A 23,680-nucleotide genomic window follows, 5' to 3' on the forward strand; every position below is an offset into this window, starting at 1 on the left:
TAGAAGATTCCATCTCAGCGCCTTCAGCAAGCCCACTCCAGCTGTAGTGTTTCCCTTTGGGTTCCTCATCTTGTTCTGCCAGAGCAGATAGGAAGAGCTTTTGCTTTTTTCAGTCATCCTACGACAAAAAATTCAGAGGCCCAGATTCTATGAAAACAGGATGTCAGCTTTTGTCAGAAAAAGATCAGAGGGGGTGTGAGGTTTGGTTGACTTTTTTTTTTTTTTTTTTTTTTTTTTTTTTTTTTTTTTTTTTTTTTTTTAATCTGCCTCTTTCCCCCTCTCTCTGTTTCATTTTCTGACTGACTCCCTCCCTCCCAACTTCACACCCTCCTCCCACCCCCTGGTTTCTGACAGTGCTGAGCACACGGGGAGGGCAGGACACAGAGGAGATGGCAGAGGCACAGCTGTATGCAAAGGTGGCCAACAAGCACCGGGGCAGGAGCAGCTCTGCCCTCCTGGAGCCTCTCCTGGCCAAAGGATTCCCGGCTCATATCGCGTGAGTAGCGTCCTCAGATGCCTGTGCACAAGGAGATTTATTTAAGATATGAAGTGTTTGCCATAAAATCCCCCTACAGGCAGCCTGGGGTGGTTTTTTTTGATCAGGAGGTTGTGTTGCTCCTGGGGGGTGATGTCCCCATGCAGGGATCAGTCCTGTCTTGCTCTGAATTTCATATAGAGCAGTGTGTATTGCCTAGAGAGTGTCAGAAAAACCCTGTTTCTGACCCAGGGATGGGGCTCCAGAGAGGCGTTTTAAAGACTTTTGTTCCATTTTCAGTCTCATGAGAAGGGTGAGATGGTACAGATGTTACAATGCACACCATCACAATCAAAAGCCAAACTATTTCTTAATTACAATACATTATAAGCATTTTTTGGTCTATTAGCTTTTGCCACACAATGCTGCTAATGCTTCTAAGCCAGTCACCTATAAAAATACTCCATATGGGTTTGGTACAATACATCTTTCACAGTTCTCTTTCTCCAAAATATCCAGTCTATTTGCAAGGTCACCATTTGAAACTTTTTTTTAGTTCAGTTTCTCTCTCAGCAATGTCTGTCCTATTCTGTGGCCTTTCTAAGTCAGCACACTTCATCTCAAAGTTTGCACACAGATGCACAAGACTGTGTGAGCCTTCTGTCAGGCCTTGAGAATTCTCTACAAATCCTTTTCCCACAACATAGCAAAACCAACCTGCTTAATATCCAATATTTTAAAATACTGTGTATTTTAAAATCTAAAGATGCACACCCTTCTACATCCTGAGTTTTGAGAGGCTTCTCAATGAGTTGAGAAGCTGACCCTAGTTTGCTCTCAGAATACATCCTCTTTCATTTTTTTTCTGCTTATTACTCTTATTAGAAGGGAATTAAACATGGATGTAATTTCTAGACAAAGTTTTTTTTCAGGCCTGGCAAAAATCTCCTGCTGGATGGTGTCACTGGAAATTTTTTTTTTCTTTAAGGGGCTCCCTAAGTGTGTCAATTTTTCTTCCTGTCTTGAATCAGGATCTTGTTCCAAAAATCATGTCCTGCCTAAAAAATATCATAGTAAAGAATGAGGCACTATTCTTGGCAACTCCAATGGATCCGAGAGTAACTGGTGGCAGGCAAACAAGTTAATGCAAAAGAAAAGTACCAGTCACTCCTCCCCCAAACATCTTTCCTGTTGGACAGGCAAGTTTCGGGGAGGATTTTCCAATTTCTGGATGGCAAGTAGGGACATTTTGGTTCAAACTGTTAAAAAAATAAATCTCATTATTTAAATATCAAAAAATCTCTCTTCCTAAAAATATTTTAGGAAGATGAGCAATATGTCTCTACCTTGTGACTGAAAATTAAGCCATTGGAAGAGGTTCCATTTGTAAGTGCTGTATTGTTTTTTGGGGAACAGCCGTGGTAGCAATCAATGTCAGACACGATGGGCAGAGCTCACAAGGGAACTGTGTGTCCCTTGTTCCCAGTGATGCGCAATGGGATTTTAGCTATGGGCTGAAAACATGGCTCATCATTTCTCTATTAATACTGTAACTTTGGTCAGCCCAAAGTAATGGCCACTTTTTCAATTTTTCAAAACACTTTCTGCTGTTACTGAGATGACTTTGTGCTTCCCAGTTCAAAAACAAGAAGCAGCAGCATAAATACTGTGCAAATTGGTGCAAGATAACAAAATATCGAAAAGCAATTTTAAAAAACTTTATTTCCTACTATTGACCTTAAGACATTCAAAATTTTGATGGCGTTTTTAAAAAACCTTTTTGCTGTCTCTCTTGTCCCTTAATTAAACCATGAATGAAAGTACTGAAAAGTTTTTTTTCAGAAGTCCTGGCCTGAGAAATGTGAGATGGGGTGGAAATATTACAAAATCTTCCATTATGTAGAACCAACAGGCCAAAGCAGCATTTCCCCAATGAACAAAACTCAAATAAGTGAGAGCCAAGTCTAGCTTAAGATCAAAAAATTTCCACAAGAAACTGTGCAAGCAGTTTCTGTTTTAGGGAAGAGCCCACTTATTCTCACTGTAGTTTTATTTTTAATCTACTTTTCATTACATATTCTCAATGGTTTCTTTTTCTCTCTGAGAGAAATTGGTATGTGCAGAACTTATTGCACTATTTTTCAATTTTCACTTCTCATCTTGGAAGTGTAGGATTAGTCACAGCCTAATGCACCCCTAGTGCTGAGGGCTCCATAAACCTTGCTGGAAATCATCCTACAGCCAGCATTTGTGATGAGACAAAAGGTGGGGACAGGTATGGAGAGGAGCACAAGAGAGCAACGAGGTGGGACTGGGCAGGATGGCAGTTCATGGCCTCAGGTCTCACTTTTATTACATTTAATTTTGAAGGCCCTGTGGTAAAGAAAACCTGAAGCCAAGCTCTGTTTTAGCTTCAGAGATGTTTGCACAGGGCTTGTCCCCAGGTGGGAGGAGCAGCATGGGATGAAGTGGTAAAACACTCACTTGGAGGTGCAATTAATGGTTGTGAACCCTGGCATCACTGCCACTGACACTTCCACAAGGCACAGCAGGAAAGGCTGCATGAGGAGAGGGGCAGAAACACAGCTGTTTGTGTTTGCTGTGGTGGAGAAGGAGAGCTCAGCAAAGGCACAGAAAGGAAATGTGCAGTATTCAGCCCCAGAGGGCTTTAGACCTTGTGGTTGTGCATTGACTTGGCCATGGGAGTTGATTTATTTTACGGAGAAGAGAGGTAGAAAGTAAATTTTGAGTGGAAAGTCTCATGTTTGTCCTTATCTCTGTTGAGCCCCACTAAAGAGCCAGTAATGGTTGAACATAAATGTTATTAACAAGCCCAAATGTAACTTTTTACACTGAAGAGAAGACAGAAGGCTGGAAGGGAACATAAGGATGAGCCTGAGTCCTGCAGCTCAATGCACACAAGGCTGATTTGTGTTCGGGCATCATGGGGATGGATGGAGAACAAAAATGGCAGGAGACAACACAACTCAATGCCCTCAGGAGCCAGTGGCCAGAAAAGGTGGACTCAAAAAAGAAGGAAAAACATCAGCAGACGCCAAGAAATTCAGTAACTTTTTTCCAGTATCCTCTGTCTCTACTTCATGTTTCTTCCCAGAAGTTTGTAGGTGCATTTCAGGGGTGGAGATGGGGTTCATCAGTGCAGCTCCTGCTTCAACACTGGAATCTTTCACCCATCATCCAGTATTTAGGCACAAAGATTTGCTCACGTGAAACACAGAGCTGGCTTTTTGAAAGCTCTAGTTAGAAAAGGAAATGTGAATCAAATCCCGCACCAGAGAACGGAAGTCGTGTTAACAGAGAGAAACGAGATTTTGTCCCTCATCTTAGACTGAGCTGCTGGCTTAGGTCTGGCTCTCTGATGGCTGTGGGGCATCCTCAATCCAGATTTCAAGCCCCAATATAAGCATGTTTTGCTTAGTTTTAATGTATGGGCTTGGCCCTGGTGTGGTCAGAACCTTTTTGCTTTGAACCAAAAAAACCCACTGTTCTTACAGTGCTTGGATGGATGGTTTACCTAACCCAAGGAAATTCTTACAGTCAGTAAGGCTGCTAAGGAAACTCATCCAGAACACAAAGGAAGGCTTCTTATGGGGAGAATAGGTTACCAATCTTCAAGGAATTAAATACTTGCAGTGAGGGAAAAAAGCTATCTGGAAGGCTTCAGGAACAATAACAGCTGCTAGGAAAAACCTTCTTGCTAAATGTCCTGCCTGTGCTGGAAAATAAACTTGATGATCATAGTCACTAAATGCCTTTACTATATAAATGTTTTCTTTTTGGTATTCTGAGGAACCAATTTTGTGCTTTTTCTAGGCAAAAAGCCTTGGTTGCAACTGGACAAAAGACAACAGAAGATGCAGTAAAATGGTAAGTACCTGTGATTTCTAAGATGTGCCTTCACATTAAACCTGCCTAAAAATCCTTATTGATGTGCTCATCCTGTCACTGAATTTGAAGTTAGCTACCATTAAAAAAACACAAACCTCAATTTGAGATTTTTCCTTTTTTTTTTTTTTTTTTTTTAATCTATTTCACTCAGAGAGAGAAATATTTGTATTTGTACTTATTCTGGGACACAAGATAACTTGCAGAAGGTCCTGGTATATTAAAAACAAGCAGCAGCTTTTACTGGTGAGTCAGTTCATGGGACTAGCTGGTCTGGTCAGAAAATCCTCCTCAGCTTTAAGTCTCCTGAGAAAAAGGAACAAGGAAAATGGGAAAAATTTTGTAAACCCGTGACTGCACCTACAAACACGTGCAGGAACAACAGCTGAAGGGGAATAGAAGACCTACCACAAAGTAGGGTGAAAGGCTGATGGTCAGAGGAGGTATTATTACAATTAAAATAATTTTTCAGTTTTGAACACCACAAAGTTTTTTCCTCTCTACTAAGATTCTCACAGAGTATTTATATGTCATTCATGTGCTGACAACTGATTTTTTTATTGTTGTTGTTGTTTCAATTCACCTTCACATTAAATGCAGTTTCTTTCAGGTTTTGTTGGGGTATTTTCTTTTCTTTTTTTTCCTGTGGTTCAGATGGTTTTTTTTTTCTTTTTTCTTCTATTTTCTTTTCTTTTGTGAAAAGCCAGAGGAGGCATTTTCTTTCCAAATAATTTTTTTCAGAGATGCTGCCACACTTCCCAACAACAATTCCCAATCCAAAAGCTGCAAAGATAAACATACAGCAAGTGAAAGACGTGGTGAACGATATCATCACATGGCATATGAGCTTCTGACCTTTCCTTGTGCATTTCTGATTTGTCTTGCTTGCTTTTCTTAGGGCTGAATAAAAAGGCTCCTTTTGAGTGTTTTTTAAAATTTTTGGCAAGTTTTAATTTTGTCATTCTTCCACATGGTGCACCCATTGCCTTTTTCCTCCTCCAGTCCTTTGTTTCCAGTTATGGAAAAGGGGGGAACACAAAAAAACCAAAACCAAACCAAACCAAAACCAAACAAACCAAAACCAAAACAAACAAACAAAACAAAAACAAATAAACAAAAACCACACCAAAAAACCCAAAACAACAACAACAACAACAACAACAAACCAACAAAAAGCCCAACACATCACAAAAAGGTATTTTTTATTTTCTGTCATTTTCAGATACTGATAGAAGTGAAGACACACAATAAAATGTAAAGTACTCAAAAACAAGCAGAAAAATAATTTCTTCATTATTTAGTGCTTCAAAGAGAAAAGGGAGATTTTTATTTCAGCTTTTCATTAGTAAGAAAATAATAAAATCGTATTTTTTGCAATTTCATTGCATCTTTTTCTGATCTCCTCTGTGGACGCTTTCAGCCACAGGAAACACACTCACCCTCGGTGTTATGCTCTGGATTCCAGGTTGCATTCCCACTGCAATGACCCTTCCCTGGATGACCCAATCCCTCAGGAATATGCCCTTTACCTGTGCCCCACGGGCCGCCTGCACAGCCGCCTGCAGGACTTCTGGAAGGAGAGCAAGCGCCAGTGTGGGAAGAACAGAGCCCACGAGGTTTTCCCACACATCACCCTCTGCGACTTCTTCACGGTAAGGCCAGGGGAGGGCAAGGGTTGGATTTCAGCTGGGTGATGTTTGGTGAGACTGGGTCATCTGCTGTTGTCTGGCACCAGAAATTGTTGATGATCCAACAACGTGACCCAGGTCGAGGCATGTTGCTTGATGTCTGAATAATGCTTAATGTCTGTGTCTTGGTTTGGAAAGACAGGTGTCTGCCAAGGGAAAGCTGGAGCTTGCCTTGGAATGGAGAATGTAAACCCCCCTTCCCTCCAAATTATTATAATTTTGGATTTAGGGGCTCTCAGGCAAAGATATGGGAATAGGAGTAACAGTTCTTTGCTAGGAAAATACAAAAGTAGTAGTATAAAACAAGCAGATAAACAAACAAAAACAAACAAACAGAAAACCCCAAAAAACACCAAAAGACCACTGACAGAGTCAAAATACGACCTGACACCCTGTGAGTCAGCGTGTTGGGAGCAGTCCCATCAAGTCCTCCTGGAGTGACAGATGTGGTTCTGTCGGAGCAGAGATGATCCTGTAGAAGGGTCCAGTGATGGTGAGATGGGTCTGATTTTCCTCTGGGAATCCAGTGCAAACAGGCTGTCCTGGTGTTCTGAATCTCAAATTTTATCCAGGTAGGAATGCTGGGCTCCTCCCCATGGGATGATGTAGTTGTATCAGCCCTGCAGTGAGCCTGGATGGCCCATGAACAGCAGAGATCCCCTGGAGGGAGGATGGAAGAGATAAAGAACACTGCCCCACCTGGTTTTAACAGCTGGCCCATTAACACCTCCCCACCAGCTTTCAGCAGATGATAATAGATTACAGACCCCTGATTCCAACCTGCACTGCAATCCTGCATTGCAAGACAAGACAGTCTGAATGATGCTTAATGTCTGAGTCAGTCAATGTTTGAGTGGGATGTTCCAGGGTAGCTGATCCATCTAGAGCAGCCCTGTGCAGTCCAGCTGCCGTCAGGCTTCCACATGTCCATTGCCGCATGGATTTAGGATGTTAAGCCTTCCCAGCCAGGGCAGCAGTGGCTGCCATCAGCCAGCTGTGCAGCAGGGACAGTGTTATCACAGGATGCAGACAGCTTTGGTACAAGCTTGTGGGAATCTCAGGAAAAGCTCTGCCTTCCCTAGAGACCTCCATCAGCAGTTCACTGCTAAGGTGGCGTGCCCCAGAGTTTACTCTTTTTATTGAAGCTGAAGATTTAGGGAAATCTTTTGTGAAGCCCAGCACTGGACTGGTCTGGAAAAACTCTGGAGCCTCCTGGAATCCAGTTTTAGCATGTTGATGGTGCAACACATGAACATCAGCTGTATCTGGGATGTGCTAAAACATGCTTGGGCTAGAGCAGCTGGACAAAAATTACTTTGTTCATCATACTTTTATGTTAAACCATTAAGTGTTTCCTTCCCCCTAAGGGTGGGTCACCACAGCCATGCCAAAAAGTAGAGACAGTGAAAACAAGATTATTTTGTTGTAAAATACTGAGTGGTGACCATTAAACACAATTATACAGAACAAAAATCATTAATTAATAATGAATGCCATGGTCTTGGGAGGCATCAAGTTTAAAGGCCTGTCTGGAAGAGGTGACTGCATTGCAACCCTCACCTTGCACATTTCAGTAAAGGACTGTAGGATAACAATAAGACAAATTCCTACTTAGAATTGAAGAGGGAAATCATGATCCCTGTCTCATTTCAAACTGGTTACTGCACACCTGACAGATGGTAAAAATTTTGACTTTTTTTCTACCCAGGCTAGATACACCTTAGATTGATATTCTATAACATCTGTTATACAACCAGGACACTGTGCTGATCCAACTGCCAAATACTGCTGGGTTTGATGACAGGAATTTCAGGCAAATCCCTAGGTATTTTGTGTTTCTCAGGAAGTTTATAGCCCCACAGTTTTCTGGCAGTGCTGTATGGCAGGGGCTACAACACTGGCTGTGAGCTGGTGGGTAAAGTCTGCTCCTCCTCTGTTTTCTTTCAGTGTGAAGACCAGAAAGTGGAATTATTGTATGACATCTTAAAGCGAGTTGGTGACAGCTTTTCCCAGAGCTTTCCACCATCCATTTCCCTAACACTACATGCATCTCCCAGCTACCTTGGCTTCTTCATTGATGACAGCCAGGCAAATGTCTTCAAAAGCTTTGCTGCAGCATTTGCATCAGAGGCTTCAGCCCTGGCAGGTAGGACCAACAGCAAAGGGAAAATGGGTGGGTTGTAGCACAAATGCATAACTGCAATACTGAAAACATTCCCTGTGTTTCCAGGGGAGCTTAGATGATGTTTTCCTGTCAGCAAACAGCCTTTTCTCCTAGAGATTTGCAAGCAGAGTAGCCAGAGGAGCATGTTTTAGTCTTTGAAGACACAGCACTTTTGCCTAGAAGCTGAAATGATCCTGTGTGCAACTTGGTAGGTGATTGACCAGGTTATCCAAAATGGGCAGGGACAAAACACTTCCCAGATCTCCACCCTCATGGTGCTGTGGCCCAGCTTGATGGTCTGGCTGCATCCCTAGGAACAGGGCCTAATACCTTTTACAAGGGAAACTGCATCACCAGTGGAGACTGAAGGGGCACAGCCCCACCACAGCTTTGTCTGGGAGAAATGAGTTCAATACATCTCAGGTTGGAGAGGAAATCAAACCGTGATCATTTCTTTTCCTCACAGATGAAGCCAGCAAGCAAATCCAGTCCACATTTATGAATGATTTTGGTGTGATTAAAACCACGACACCCTTCAAAACCATTATTCAGTAGATCTACTCTACCACTAGTTCCTATGATATTTCCTAGTTATGCAAATTGTGTAGCATAAAACAAGAGGAGCTTTACATGACCTTTGTTTCTATGTTGTGATGTGATTGTTTCATCCCTAGACTGCCACGTGAAACCCTCCTTGAAGCAGTTCCACCTCACCTTGGCCCACAGGTTTTATCCTCACCATCAGAAGACTTTGGAACAATTAGCCAAATGCATTAACCCAGGGGAGCCCTGCCAGTGGGTGGCTGCTCTCTATTCCCGGGACATGCGTTTTGTGTATTACCAGGTACTGGAATCAGATTTATTTCATTTCCTGAGCCTTTAATTTTCTTTGCTACAGTCATCTTGCCTTTTCTACCCTTAAGAAAATCTCTGCCTGCTTAGCACAGTGTTTCAAAGAACAAGGTTTTTTCCAGTGCCATTTTGGGCTGAAAAACTGCACTCCTCAATCAGGAGGTAATATCCTTATTTTGGTAGGTTGCTTGACCTGCATGACTCATAATCTAATTCCAACTCCCAACAGGAAAAAAACCCCTAATCTTAACATGAGAAAATAAGAGACAGGAAATCATTATCCTTTAATATTTTCTAGGATTTGTCAGTTTACAGTTTTGCAGCAAAATTCCCTTCAGCATAATTAGATTTTGTGATTGTTCCAGCCATGATGGAAACTGCAGCACTGAGCAGAGGGCAGTTCCCACTGATTATTTTCTGCTTAGCAGACTCTTAGTTGATAGCAGTCAACATTCCTTCAATTCTCATTTCCAAATTTAAATTATGGATTGTTCAAGAGCTTTCTGTCAGATCAGTAAATCACTTTGTCACAAGTCTCCTACTGGATTTTAGTCACACTCAGGAGAGCTGCAAGCAATCACAAAAATAGGTCAGATCTATGTTTGCTTTCAAATAAGTCTGTACCAGTTACAGGGGGGAAATAAGTCTTTTTGTGAAAACCAAGTGCCTGTTTTTACACACACTGTAAGTGTGGTAGTGTCCTCTTTTTCCTCTGCTGAAGTGCCACTAAGGAGCAGATTGCAGAATGGAAAACATAACTGGTTCTGTGTCCAGGAGAGGTGAACAACTGTGGCATTTTATCTTTTTTTTCTTGTTAGAGCCGGGATTAATTGCACGAGACATTGATTTTGTGTTTGGACTCAGATGTTTATTAATTCTTATCTATGTTACAGTCTCACAAGCTGTGAGTTCTGGCTAACAACATGAAAAATGCCTCCATCTCTCTCTACAAGGCCTTTTAAGAACAAACTGTCCAATTATAAAATGACACCTAAATTATTTTTACTTTTAACCCAATAACCAAATGCCTGTTGTCTGCAATTTGGATTTTTCTACCCAATTACAAGATACCACCAAACCCATGAAGAAGAATGTGAAAAAGAAGGACTTAGTCTATGCCCTAAAACTCCATCTTGTTTTATATATATATTATTATATTCTAAAACCTTAAACCCTACGTTTTCCACCATGTGATATTACACACTTCTATTCAAACCACACACCCACAATCCCAGTTATATCACTCAATTTTGGAAGCCTCTTCCAAGGCCTCAGGTCAAATGCAGTTTTCTTGAGGATCAGAGCCTGTCAGCACAGAAAGCCCAAAATTCTCAGTGCCCAGGGTTCCAACAAACAACCACCCCCTGAGCAGCTGCAGCACGGGGACCATCCTGACTCTCTTCTCTGTTCCCCCAGACACTGAGGGCTCTTTTCCAGGACAAGACCCAGAACACTGACCATCCTGACCCTGTTCTGTGTTCCCCCAGACACTGAGGGCCCTGTTCCAGTACAAGCCCCAGAACATCGATGAGCTGATGATCAATGCTGGGGATCTGATCTACGTGAACCCAGCGCAGCAGAGCGACGTGAGCGAGGGATGGGTGATCGGCACCTCGCACCGCACCGGCTGCCGCGGCTTCCTCCCCGAAAACTACACCGAGAGAGCCCACGAGGCTGACACCTGGGTCAAGCACAGGTAGCTTGGGCTTTCATGGGTGGTTTTTGTCCTGCTGAGGAGCCATGGGAGCTCCTCCTTGCCAGGATCTGTGGGTAGAGGGGGAATCTTGAGTGTCTGGGTGGGTTGCTGGGATGTCTCCTGGGAGAAGAGACATACCTGGAGACACCCAGAGTTCATAAGTTCAGCTGCTCGAGGGATGACCCCTGTTTGCTCTTGAAGAACCTGAACACCCTGATGAATTTTGTAAGAGTACATTCTGCCAGGGCAGTCTCAGCCTTCAGCCTGGCTCTCTGCTCTCTTCTTGTTTTTTTTCTCATTTCAAGGGCTTGTAAAGTTAGCTTCAAATGAAACCACACAAAGGTTGCTCCACCACCTTGGTACCACCCTTATCTTGTTGATGTGCCCTGCATCAGAAGGCACCTGTCTGGCTTCCTGCACTTCATTCTGCAGCTGACATTCTGCAGCACAGCTGATGCTACTTGTAGATTAGAGCTGATTTTTGTAAGCTGGGAAGTTTTGGTGCACTTCTTGGTGTCTCAGAGAAAGGGAGGAGGCCACCAGGTAGTATTTCCTGCTTGAAGGTCCCACTTTGGCAGGGTTACACCCAATACACACCATCAGTTCCTAATATTTTAACCTCGTTTTTATGGGTTGTATTCTAAATGAACAGCAAAGTGGTGAAATGGATTGCAAGTGTGCAAAAAGTATTGAGTAAACCATGAATCCTGACTTGCTGATCCTGTAAACAACATCATGACTCAAGAGTCTCTTCTATTTGTCTGTGTGCCTGTATGTTTGTGGGTGTGTGTTGCTTCTACTTTTTCTACAGGGAATATGTTTTTGACACAGCTTCAAGATCCTTCCCCAAGGAACCCAATGTAAAGCTGAATGGGGAAGCCCATAATCTCAGTGTGTCAAGGAGTGTCACCAATGTTCCTTCTCTTCAGGTAATTGGTTTTTCCATTTTTTATCTTTGCCACATGCTTTGGCAGATATACTATTAATTAATGGCATTTTGTAAAGTTAGTAGTTCCTTTCCCTCCCTCATATTTTCATGTTTTGTTGTACATTTATAGACACAATTTTATTTATTATGTTGTACCTTTATATATACATACATACTCATACTGTATTGTATAATATCTCATAGGGTTTCTTTGTAATGTATATGATGTATATCACACTTGTCTTTCATAAATCTTTCCCTACTCCTGCCATAATAGCACAACACATGAGTTCTCTGCTCAGGTTTCTCTGAGCACAGCCTCAGTGGGTATGGAGACAAGTCTGACAGGCAAAACCTCCCCTGACTTCCATGTGGCTTCAGGCAGAGTAACTAAATCGGGATTAGGCTCACTCTTCATGGCAGCTCTTATGTCCAGATTCTATGGATGTCATCCTGGAGGTTTCCATGGTCCCAGATTACATTTAAACGTTCCATTTTCTATTTTATTTTTAGATATGTAGCTAGTGCAGAGAACTGCACAGAACAGCTAGCTGGGGTGGTTAACAGCACTGGTAGGATCACATTTTTTGCCCAGGTTCAAAATCAACAGGTATCAATTTTTCCAATGTCCGTTGGTCTTCTGGTAGGAAGATCAAAACAAATAAGGACTCTGATTTTTTTTTCCTACAGCACAGTTGCACCTGCATTGCCTTTTTGGCTCTGTCAGAGATGCCAAAATTCATTTTCAGCACAGACACATCTCAGAAACCCCTTTAGCTTGCTGGCCCCACAGCCTCTCTTCCTGCTGTGCTGGGCAATAACCCTGGGCTGGTTTGTGCTGACATCAGAGAGGGAACTTCTATCCTGGGGCCTCCAGGGCACCATGGATATGACTGTGAGAAGTTTCTGAACACGTCACACGTCCTTTCTCTGGCTCTTGGCCTCTCTTATCCACATCAGTTCTGTGGCAGAGCCAAGGCTTGGCCTGAGAAACGTGTTTTGCACATGGGCACATCTCCAGTCTAGAGTTTTCCTGGCCTCTGGGTTCCTAGCATGCTGAAGAGGAAGACCATAAAACCTTGGGTTTATACTCTGACCTTGTGGCAGTTGATGGGTGTTTCATGGCAGAAGTGCAACTATTTAACAGAATGCATGGATATCAACCTGAAACCACTTCTTAAGAGTTCTCTTCTCTATTGCTGAAGATGCAGAGCACTTAACTCACTGCTGCAGCAGCAACACTGTTTTAAAGTTTTAAAACCTTTGACCTGTTTCTCCTTATCTTCTTCTCATTTTTATTTAATGTGCATTGTATACTAACCCTGAACTACTTCAAACCTATTCGTTGTTCCATGCAGTCTAAGTTGAAAAAGTGGCCTTGTAGTCGGTCTGGGTTCACTGTTGATTTGGCCACACAGTTATGGAAATGTAGAAGTAGTATTTTCATAGGAAAATAAGGAGAAGTTTGGTGTTAGTCCTGGTGTAGAAAAGGGCATTACCACTCAGATCTTAGCTAATTTTCTGGGTTTTGTTTATATCAACCATATGATATAAAAGAAAGTTATGATTCCTTCCCACACTGAGATTAAAAGATCTGTTACCAGCACTGGCTTTCACTAGTGCTAACACAGAATTAGAACCTGCAGCCTGTGAGGGTCAGGGATGTGACCTTCGACAGGACAAGAGGAAGTGGCCTTAAGCCACACCAGGGGAGGTTCAGGCTGGATATCAGGAAGAATTTTTCCACTGAAAGGATGGTCAAGCATTGAACAGACTTCCCAGGGAGGTGTCAAGTCACCAAACCTAGAAGTATACAAGAAACAACTGGATGTGGCACTCAGTGCTATGGTTGAGTTGACAACGTGCTGATCAGTCAAAGGTTGGACTCAATAATCCCGGCGGTCTTTTCCAACCTTAATGATTTCATGATTCATTTGCCTTTAGTGGAGAACCAGTCAGGCTTATCACTGTCCTAAAGACAGGCATCTATTATGGTGCCTCTTCTCCAGGAATCCAGACTTTCCCTGCAGGTTGTAGATAACATCCTTATGAAACTCCCTTTTCCCCCCTGTCTCAGAACGCTGCCCTGCGGAGAGCGGTGCTGGTGATGCGCCACGGGGAAAGAGTGGATCAGGTCTTTGGCAAATCTTGGCTTCAGCAGTGCCTGACTGCAGATGGTGAGTAAGGTAATGGGAGGATCTTCAAAAATCACAACCAAACCAAATTAACCCCAGTAATGGGTAGAAGAGATTCAGTCTTTGTGTGAATGTCAACACTGGCACAAAGGAGTGATAACAGTGCAAGTCAGGCACAGCACTGCTTCTGATGCCTTGGGAAGGCTGACCTGGAACAGAGACTGGACAGAGCTGGAGAATAAAGTAGGTATTTATTAAAACGCCTTTAAGGGTACCCCTTGGGCAGGACAAGAGCCTGGCGAGAGCTACACCCAAGGTGGACCCAAAAATGGCCACAAAATGGACAACCAGTCATGAGGTCTCACACTTTTATAAGTTTTGGTCCATTTGCATATTGAGGTTTAATTGTCCAATTACAGCTTCAGATTATGAACTCCCATCCTTCTTGTTTTCCTTCTTCAGCGCACAGCTGTTCATGCTTTTGGGCCTGAAAACTTGTACTTGTTGTCTTTGATCTTGAGCAGGAAAAGGATTGGTTTTGTCTCCCTACTCTATGAAGAGAGCTGACTAACACTTAATATGAGACTCAGAACTGCACCCCTGGGCAGCACAGAATCTGGAAAGCATGAAACCTAAAACTTAAGGCATCACTTCAGCCTGCACATAACCAGGCCACAATGTCCTAAAGCCCTTCATGTTTATGCTCACTAAATTCTGCAGATAAACAAAGCTTTTGTGCTGCTGATGGAAGTGTGTCTCACTGGTACATGAACAAATCACAGGAGCACACTCATCGCGTCTCATTACACGAGGTGTGGTTGTCAGACCCCTCCACCTTTCTGTGCCTGAGTCAGAGCCATGGGCTGTTGATCAGTCACACTGCGTCACTAGTCCAACCTGAGGAATCTGTGGTGAAAAATGAAATGTCAGCACTGACCTAAATTAAAATCTGAATTTCCTCTCTCTCTAAGAAAAAAGAAAAAGGTATGTTTTCAGGAGAAGAAAACTGACCCAAAATGGGCAAACCTGTGTCAGGAAGAAGGAGGGGAACAAGAAGGTAGGAGTTAACAAGTGAGAGCTTTATGCTGAAAGACTGCCTTGCTATGCTGGAGGTTCCCCATGTTTAATGCATGGAATTCACACCAGATAAGGAGAGTGGTACCTTACAGCTGCATAATCAATGCATTGGTTCCATTTTGATTCAGTGGAAATGATTTTTTTTTTTTTGGTCATTTTGGCAGTTGTAAAAGAATGTAGATAGGCAGTTATTTTTTGTTTCTCTTGAGTCCCACAAAGCCAAATTCTCTTGATTTCCTGTTCTTTCTCCCCTCCTCCCCATTTGTTCTACCTGAGCTTGAAGAAGAGGGACCATTCAAATTTCCCAAGCCAGTGTTGTGACCTTAAAACATGACCCCTTTAAGGTAATACCACTGCTGTTTTTCATCAGTGAGACACTGACTCTGTGAAACAAACATAACACAGCTGCTGTCTTCCTTGTGCCACAGCAAAATCTCCTGCCTTGTTTCAGGGAAATACTACAGAGCAGATCTGAACTTCCCCTCCTCCCTGCCGAGGCAGAAAGACAGCATGAAGCAGTTTGAATGTGATCCTCCTTTATCTTGCTGTGGTATTTTCCAATCAAGGCTTATAGGTAAGCTGGATATTATCCTCCTGCAAACGTAAGGGTTTGGGAAGCAGGCTGTCATCAACTGCCAAAGCTCATGCTGGCTTTGCAGCAGAAAAATTTCCTGCCAGCACTCCCTGTGGCCACAGTTCTCCATGGACAACCACTGCAGGATCTTCTTAAATAGTAAAATAGAGAACACAGCTGCTTATTTGTCTTTGAGACCCCCTTTGGCAGAGAAAGCCAAAAGGAAGAAGCCAGAACTTCTGTGCCCTGCTGCTTGTCTGCAAGGGATGAATGTCTTATGTAGCTGTCCCTGAGTGGGCAGTGAGGAGTGAAGGGGCTGGCCAGGGGAAGCAGCTCCATGGTCAGCAGAGTGTGGTCACCTCCGTGCAGGAGGATGGCTGGTGTGGGTTAAGCTGACTCAATTTACTCATCAGTGTGGGAATTCCAGGCACAGAAAATCCTCAAAATCTTGTGCATTGCAGGCCCAAACACAGTAATGAATACAGAGTTCAGACCTGAGACCTTGGAAAAGGCTTCCAAATTTTGAGACCATAAGTAAGAATGCAGGTTTGTAGTTCAGATAGAAACATATTAAGCTAGTTAGTGGAAAGTTTTAAGGGTTTAAAGTGTAGATATAGTTACAAAAACAGCAAAAAGTTTTGAGGTATAGCACGTAGTTGGTGTGTCATTATATGATTGGTTAAGAAAGTCCACACTGTGGCAAGAAGTGTGATACAAATTAATTTGGGATAGGTGTGAAAAAGGAAACATTCTTTGTAGCAGTAGTTTATTGGCTAATTAACCTTTAAAAGACCTTGTAAGCTGTGATCTTGTGACCATGGACACCCGACCTCTAACTTACATGGTGAAGATGTTCTCACTCCTTCATGAGACTGAGGCAATAAATAATGCTTTAAACCTCTCTCGGTGGTCCTGTCTCCCTTGTGCAAGCCTGACACACACCAGATGAAGTTGTTTGTGCTCCCTGAGCAAGATGCATGACTGTGACAGTGCTGGTCTGCTGCAAATGCTTGTCTCTGATGGTTCAGATATATGGAGACAGCCAAATGCCTGACTGCTGTTTGCAGATTTGGGATGGATCTTCTGTAATTATCTTTCCAACACCTATTTTAGAATTGATGTTTCCACCAGAATGATCCTTCTAATGAGCTCGATCAGCAGACAGTGGGGAAAAAAATTAATAGAAAGGGACTGTCAATGTATTCCATGCTGATGAAACTGCAAAGCTCAGAGCTGTTTTTTTTGCAGAAAGTGTTTTGCAGTCGTTTCTCATCTGTCACACTTTGCTGTTGCCATCCAGGGGAAGCTCTGCTGGAGCAGGAGGTGACAGTCAGCTACGTGTACTCGTCCCCTGCCCTGCGCTGCGTGCAGACGGCTCAGCACGTCCTGCAGGGTAAGGCAGCAAAACCTGCCAGGTGCTTCTGCCACGCTGGAAATATCTTCACCAAACTTGTGTGAAATCTCTGACATGAGCAATTAGGAAGATATATGACTCTGTGGTTGTTTGTGGTTTTGACTGGCTGGTAATGCAGGCAGCAACAAACCTGATGTTGTGTGTACAGTCTGTGGGATGTAAGCACATAAACACTTGTCCCTGATAGTTAAAATGGAATCTAGTGTTATATGAAACAGAGGTGTTTCATGTCTGCTTGAATTCAACATTAGTAGCTGTTCATCAAATCATCATTGCCATCCCTTCCAGAAAATATTTTGACCCAAGTATTTCCAGAGCTCTGAAGGATCTGAATGTGAATCACGGAAGTCTGCTCCCATTTGCAAGCCAAACTGCTTTAATCTTTCATATTGCAGAACATTTTTCTGTTCCTTTCCTCTCCCTCTCTTCTTTTTTCATCTCCTGTTCCTTTCATCAGGTTCACAGTTCATTAGCATCTTTACATCAGAATGCATTCACTGCCACTCAGTAACCTCTCTTGAGAGTACTCAAAAAACCAATGTTTCTTTTGACGTGTGAATTCCATTTCTAATACTGGACAATTTGCACAACTTACTGCCCCACTGAGGAACACTGAGAAAAATGCTATATAAAAATGATAAAAACATTGCCTGTCTAAAGTTTATTCAGATAGCAACATTACTGAGGCTTTTTCTTCTAGAAGAGCATCACAGGATAGCTTCAAAAATTTTGATTATGATAATAATGATGGTAATAATTTGCAGTCCCTTAACATTAGTCAGACAAGAATATAATGGTGGCTTCATTTACCCTATTGTTTGACAATAAGTGATTCATTTTCATTAATGAAAGTACAACAGCAAACAAGGCAGAATGTACAGCCCGAATGTAGCACTTCGAGTGTACCTTTCTCCTAAGATCTATTTCTTGTTCTTGCAGGGCTTAAATTAAATCCAAAAGTCAGAATCAGGGTGGAACCAGGACTGTTTGAATGGACCAAGTGGGAAGTAAGCAGAGCAATCCCTAACTTCATGACTATGGCAGAACTGCTGGAGGCATCTTACAACATAGATACAAGTTACAGGTAATTGCTCTGTGTCTGGCTGATAAAGCTGTGGGGTTTTTCCCTGAGATATCTTGTCCTTTTATGTGTCATAAATCATTGCAAACACTGCAAAGACGGGGTGATTCTGATCAAATTCAGATCAAAATAGGATACAAAAACAAGATATGCTGTCACCAGCACACAGGTGCACTAGCACAAATATCTTGTGCATGGGACCAGCCCTCCTCTGGTCTTGCCCTGACATTATGGTCATTAATGTCAGGTGCCAGGGGCTTTGTTTTTACCTTTGGTTCATGTGAAAAACACTTCAGAAGTGTGAAGAATAACCTGATATTCAATGACAAAGAAATGTGATGTTACATAAGGTCAGTCAGCCCTTGGCTGAGGGTCTGCAGGGCAGCAGCAAGAGGTTTTGGAGGCAGGCAAGATAAGAGCATTTCACTTTAATTAATGTTTGTGGCATCTTTTTGAGTTGCTCAGAGGTTAATACTGTGTTCAGCAAGGACTTTTTGGAGCCCTCATAACTCGGCAGGGTGAGGGTCAGAGCCTTTTCTGAGCACTTGCAAACCACAGCCCGGCAGGAAACGATGAAGCTCCAAGTCAATCTAGCTCCTCATCTTGTTCACAAACCAGGCTGCTCAGTGCTTGCAGTGCACAGCCAGATCCAGGAAATTACTCAGCTGTCTCTGGGATTTCCCACGTATTCAAGAAAGGGGGAAAGGAAACATCTCAGGTCTTAATACATTCCTTACAGCCAAGGATAGATGTTTGAGACTACATAAAGTCTCCAAAATCCTTTTCTTTGGAGCACAGGACTTTCTGGTATGTTTTTCACTAACAGGCTGTATTCTCCAGGGTTTTTTGGTACAAAATCACTTGCCTCAAAAGAAACTGTGCAAGTGCACAGGAGTGGGAGGTTCAGAGGGGAATCTCTAAGGCAATGTTAACTACAGTGTTTAGGCCCCTCACAGCTCACTCAAGTCCAGGCAAAAACAGGGTCTATGAACTATAAACTTGCACATAGAAGGTAAGTTTCTTCCCATCACATGCAGGGTTAAAAAAATCTTTGGTTTTCCAGGTGCTATGAATGAGTGTTTGAGATCACTTAAAGAATCACCAGCAAAGAGCATCAGTAAAAATCAGATATAATATTGAACATCAGCACAACAAAATTCACTGGCAAGGTTTACTCTACTACTGAGCTCGTTGGACAGCAGGGTCTGGTTTTACCATATTCAACCACTGCAAATGTTGTCCATCACCCAACTCCATCAGGCCTCTGAGGCTGCCCTGATTCACAGCAGTGTGAAGGTCTGGCTCTTAGAGTTTTTTAGGTGCCTGAAAAGCCCTGGTATATAAAAGAAGGAAGAATGCCTGGTCTCAGCAGAAATGTTCAGATACTCTGGAGTGATGCATTCTGATTATGGTCCCTGGAAACACTTTTTTTTTTTTAACTCCAGCAGTGAAAGGTCTTTACTACCCATTTGACCAGCAGTGCAGATAAGCCTCGTTCATTGTAGATTTTTGTTGACTTGGTTTATTGAGGAGATTAATGCTGAGGTACAAAATCTTGGAGCATTCACATCATTAGTGGCCTCTCCTTTGTTTGAACTCAGCCAGGATTGGAAGACCCAAGCAGCTCTGCAGCTCATGTCTGGGCAGTGGTCCTTGCTGGCAGAATTACTCAAAGCTTTTCTTAGGCATAAATTCTACTTTAAATAATCTCCACTGTAAACTACAAGTTTTATTGAAGACTGGTTTTCCCTGCAACTTATGCTTTATGAGCTATGAGACTTAGCCATGAGATTTAATGGAAATTACTCAGAGAGAAGCTAATGCTTCAGACAAGCAGAGGTAACAGTGTGCCAGCCAAATCAGTAGATAAACCTTTTATCTCAGTGCCTTTTCTTGGTGTAGTCATTTAGTGATGTTCCAGTATTCATCCAGATTAACATACATTTGTGTTTTTATTGTCAGGACTCACTTCTCACTCTCTTCTCTGGTGCCATCGGAAAGTTATGAAGACTATGTCAGCAGAAGCTCTGCAGTTATAAAACACATCACCAGTGCCTGCCCCAGCAAAGGTAAAGGTTTCAGGTCTTTGTATATTCTGTCAGACACTTGCAGTAACAGGAGCTGGCAGAGATTTGCCAACAGAAGCACGTTTAATGTGAGCTGCTGGCACTGCACAGAGCTTATGGCAGACTCAGTGCTTGCACTGGGCTACACTGGAGTAACATACAAGCAATTTGTGGGATAGAAATGAAAAAAGGAGAATAAAACTGAGACAGTAGACTACTAAATTGAAAAAGTATATGCTTTTCTTGGTCTTTCTGCATCAGGATGTAGGCTCAGCAAAAGATGATACACTTTCCTGGAAAGCTTTTTTCTCTTTTCCTCACAAATGCCTTCACTCAATAGCTGATATGCTCAACACACCAGATATTTTCTGATGCTCTGGCACATTATCAAAAAGGCCTGCAAGGATGAACAGCCCTAAAGCCACCTCATCCCCTTGTGCTGATGGGGAACATGGCAGTGCTGCAGGTCCCTTACCACCCTTCTTTTCTTTTCCTGGTGTGCCAGGTGTCATCCTCATCGTGGGCCATGGCTCCTCCCTGGCATCTCTCACCCAAGCACTGGCAGGGCTCCCCAGCAGAGACAGCGGAAACTTTGCCCAGATGGTGAGGAAGGTAAGAGGATTTCATTTCATCAGGAAGCCTTTGGGTTGTTTCATTATATTTTTAATAAGGAGACTGCTTATGCAGCAAGACTTGTGTAGCAGCACGCCAACACCAATGACATCAGTTCTCTCGTTCCAAAGGGAATCACACACAGTTTTAGCAAAGCACTCGAGGTAAAGAGAAGGATTTTATTCTGAGGACTTTGTATGTGACTGGCAGCTAAGTCTTTGGAGAAGATTTTTATCTGAAAAGTCAGTGCCCTGTAACACCTACAGACAAGAGGCATATTTGGAAACCTCTCCACTTGAAACTAGTCTCCTCCCTTTCAAAGTGGACAAAGAAGGCTTTGGGGTAACTTAATTACAGCCCTTCAGTATCTGAAGGAAGCCTACAAGAAAGATGGAGAGAAACTTTATAAGGGCCTGGAGTTATAGGACAAGGGGCAATGGCTTCAAACTGAGATGGAGTAGGTTTAGATTGGATACTGGGAAGCAATTCTTTACTGTGGAGGAGGGTGAGGGTTAGGGTTGGGAACAGGTTGTCCAGGTATGAATGTGCAGTGGTGACACAAGTTCAGCTTTCACCCCTCAGGCTTCCAGCCTGGTTTTAGTTCATTTCAGAAGTGACAGGATATCAGGGCTCTTTTCTGTAGCAAAGCCTCCCCTCCATGTCAAAGCAATGACCCTGCTGGTAACTTTCTTCCCAGATCCCTTCCCTGGGAATGTGTTTCTGCGAAGAACAGAAAGAGGAGAACAAATGGCAGATGGTCAACCCACCAGTGAAGACATTAACTCATGGAGCAAACACAGTATTTGACTGGAGAAATACTATCCTGGAAGATTAAAAGGTCATCTCTGCCTTTGCAGTCGTCAAAAAGGAGCCAAAGGCAGAGTTATGGTTCATCACAGTCCAGTGACTCATCCAGAAGACACACAGAGGGTGGGAAATGACCTCTCTGAGTTGTCAAAGCACAGTAAACACTTCTGAGAGTGGTGCCTGGATTTTGTTTTTATTTTGGTGACTGAGAAGAATGAACTTATGAAGCGGCATTCAACTGAGAAATAACATTTCTGGTGGTAGTAAGGAAAGTACCTTTTAACCCTTCCTGAGCATACAAATGTTTAATAAATATGGATATAACTACCTGATTATAAATTTCACTCCAAGGGGCACTGAAGTAAAAAATGTTGTATTTTCAAGACCAAACTACGTCCAGCAAGAATTCATTTTTTTTTTCCTTCTTCAGTCACTTGGATATTTTCAGACAACAGAAAAACTGAGACTAAAAAAAAGTCAACTCCTACCTGAAGAGGGGAGACCAGCTCTAGCTAAAGCCACTGTGTTTCCTGTTCATCAGTTCTGTGAGAGCAAATACCACACTGACTCTTTATTTACCTCTTCTACCAAGGGAGTCCATTTTCTATCACCAGCTCCTCATCCAGCAATTCTCAAGTGATGCATGTTGCAAAAGGGTCTAAATTATTCCTTTTTGAAGGGAAATGCACTGATTGCTTTACTGTTTCTGGAACAAAACAAGATGCCCTGTGTCACTGTACTGGTGACAAAACTGTGACATGTGCAACTTTAGCTCTGAACCCTTCCCAAGGTGGCAATTGGAGCACAACAGCTTTGCTTTGTGCTGGTTTGTGCTGAATTTATTAATGGTCATTCACCTTCCCAGTGGGTCACCTGGAAGGTTTCTGCAGCTTCTCTCTGGGTGATGTGTTTAATTAAGGGAATGGAGCCCTGAAATTTTATGCACAAATACAGGAACATGAATTTCCACTGCCTGTTTTTCTCCTGCTTTTCCCTTCTGGTTATCAGATAACTGCCTCCAGGAAAGTACAATGCTTCTTTCAATGAAAGGAAAAAAAAATAAATTCTCTCAGAGCATGACTAAAAATGTTTTCATTTTCACTCCTCACTACCTGCTCCTATGTGACATCTCCCTGCATGCCATCAGCCATTGGGGTATGCAGAGAAGCCCATCCAACATTCCAGCTTTGGGGCTGAAAAGTGTCTGACAGGCACCTTTATCTGTGGGTGGAGAGATTTTGTTATCTCAGCTGTGCAGCTTCAATGATTCATTCTGACTTTCCAGCTCTGGTGGAGTCGCTTGAGCTCTCAGTTTTCTGACAGTGCTGCAATTTTACAGTGGAAGTCAAATGTCCCAGGGCCAAGAAAGGAGCTCTTTAATGGGCAAAGGCAGAGGATTTGAGCTCAGGAGATGGGTGGCTACAGCTGCAGTAGATAAAGATAAAAACACCAAATGTCACCACAACCTTTTCTTAATCAGGGGAAGCAGGATGCCACTGAAGTGCTGAGGAGACTGTGGCTTGGCTACTTTTCTACATCTCAACCCAGCACACAGTTGCTCTCAGCCAAGAGAGGCAGGTGTGGTGAGGATGATTTTGCTCAGCTCTGAAGATGGTGGCCAGGCTCCTCTGTGGTCAGCAGGGAGGACAGTGACTCACAGGTCTGGCTGAGAAAGGGCTGCATGATACAAGAAAATCAGCAAAGCCACTTAAAAAACTGGTTATTTTTAATGTATTAGTGACATTAAATTTCATTACGAATTTTCTTCTTTTTCTTTCTAGAGATAACATGGATTTTTTCCATAATGCTCTTATACATTAATCCTAGATTGGGTTGCAAATGCCAGTTTGGTTTAAGAATCTGTGTCTTCCTTTAAAATACCAAAATAAAATACCAAGTAAGATCTCTCCCTTCACCCAACGACATCAGATGTATTGTCAGGGTGGGTCTGTTGTGAAAAATAACCTGTAAGAACAGGATCATCTCCTTCTTTAACAGCTTTCCTATGCTGCTGCTGCTGTGTGTAACATGACAATGAAATACTTCTTTCTGCTTTTCAGTCCTTCTGGTCTGCAGAAATAATGTTACTGAAAGCCAGTTAATGGCATTCTAATCCTGTTATTGTCCATCCAGCTCCTATCCTTAATGAGTGTCTGCAGCTCCCTAGAGACAGGTGACAGGAAGGGAGAAGGATGTGGCTGTGGG

General features: G+C 42.7%; 1 protein-coding gene across 1 annotated transcript; it reads left to right on the forward strand.

Annotated features, from left to right (window-relative positions):
* Positions 1-47: 47 nt before the first annotated feature.
* UBASH3A (ubiquitin associated and SH3 domain containing A) lies at positions 48-22,505 on the forward strand. Its single transcript, XM_083855495.1, has 14 exons — positions 48-496; positions 4,310-4,363; positions 5,847-6,033; positions 8,017-8,215; positions 8,908-9,077; positions 10,573-10,781; positions 11,593-11,710; positions 13,787-13,886; positions 15,373-15,495; positions 16,796-16,888; positions 17,849-17,993; positions 19,953-20,059; positions 20,562-20,668; positions 21,366-22,505. Exons 1-14 carry the CDS (start codon positions 390-392, stop codon positions 21,501-21,503), a joined length of 1,857 nt encoding a protein of 618 aa, XP_083711621.1. The 5' UTR covers positions 48-389; the 3' UTR covers positions 21,504-22,505.
* The last annotated feature ends 1,175 nt before the right edge of the window (positions 22,506-23,680 follow it).

The sequence above is a fragment of the Zosterops lateralis genome (genome assembly GCF_965231275.1).
Source record: "Zosterops lateralis genome assembly, chromosome: 2".
NCBI lineage: Eukaryota > Metazoa > Chordata > Aves > Passeriformes > Zosteropidae > Zosterops > Zosterops lateralis.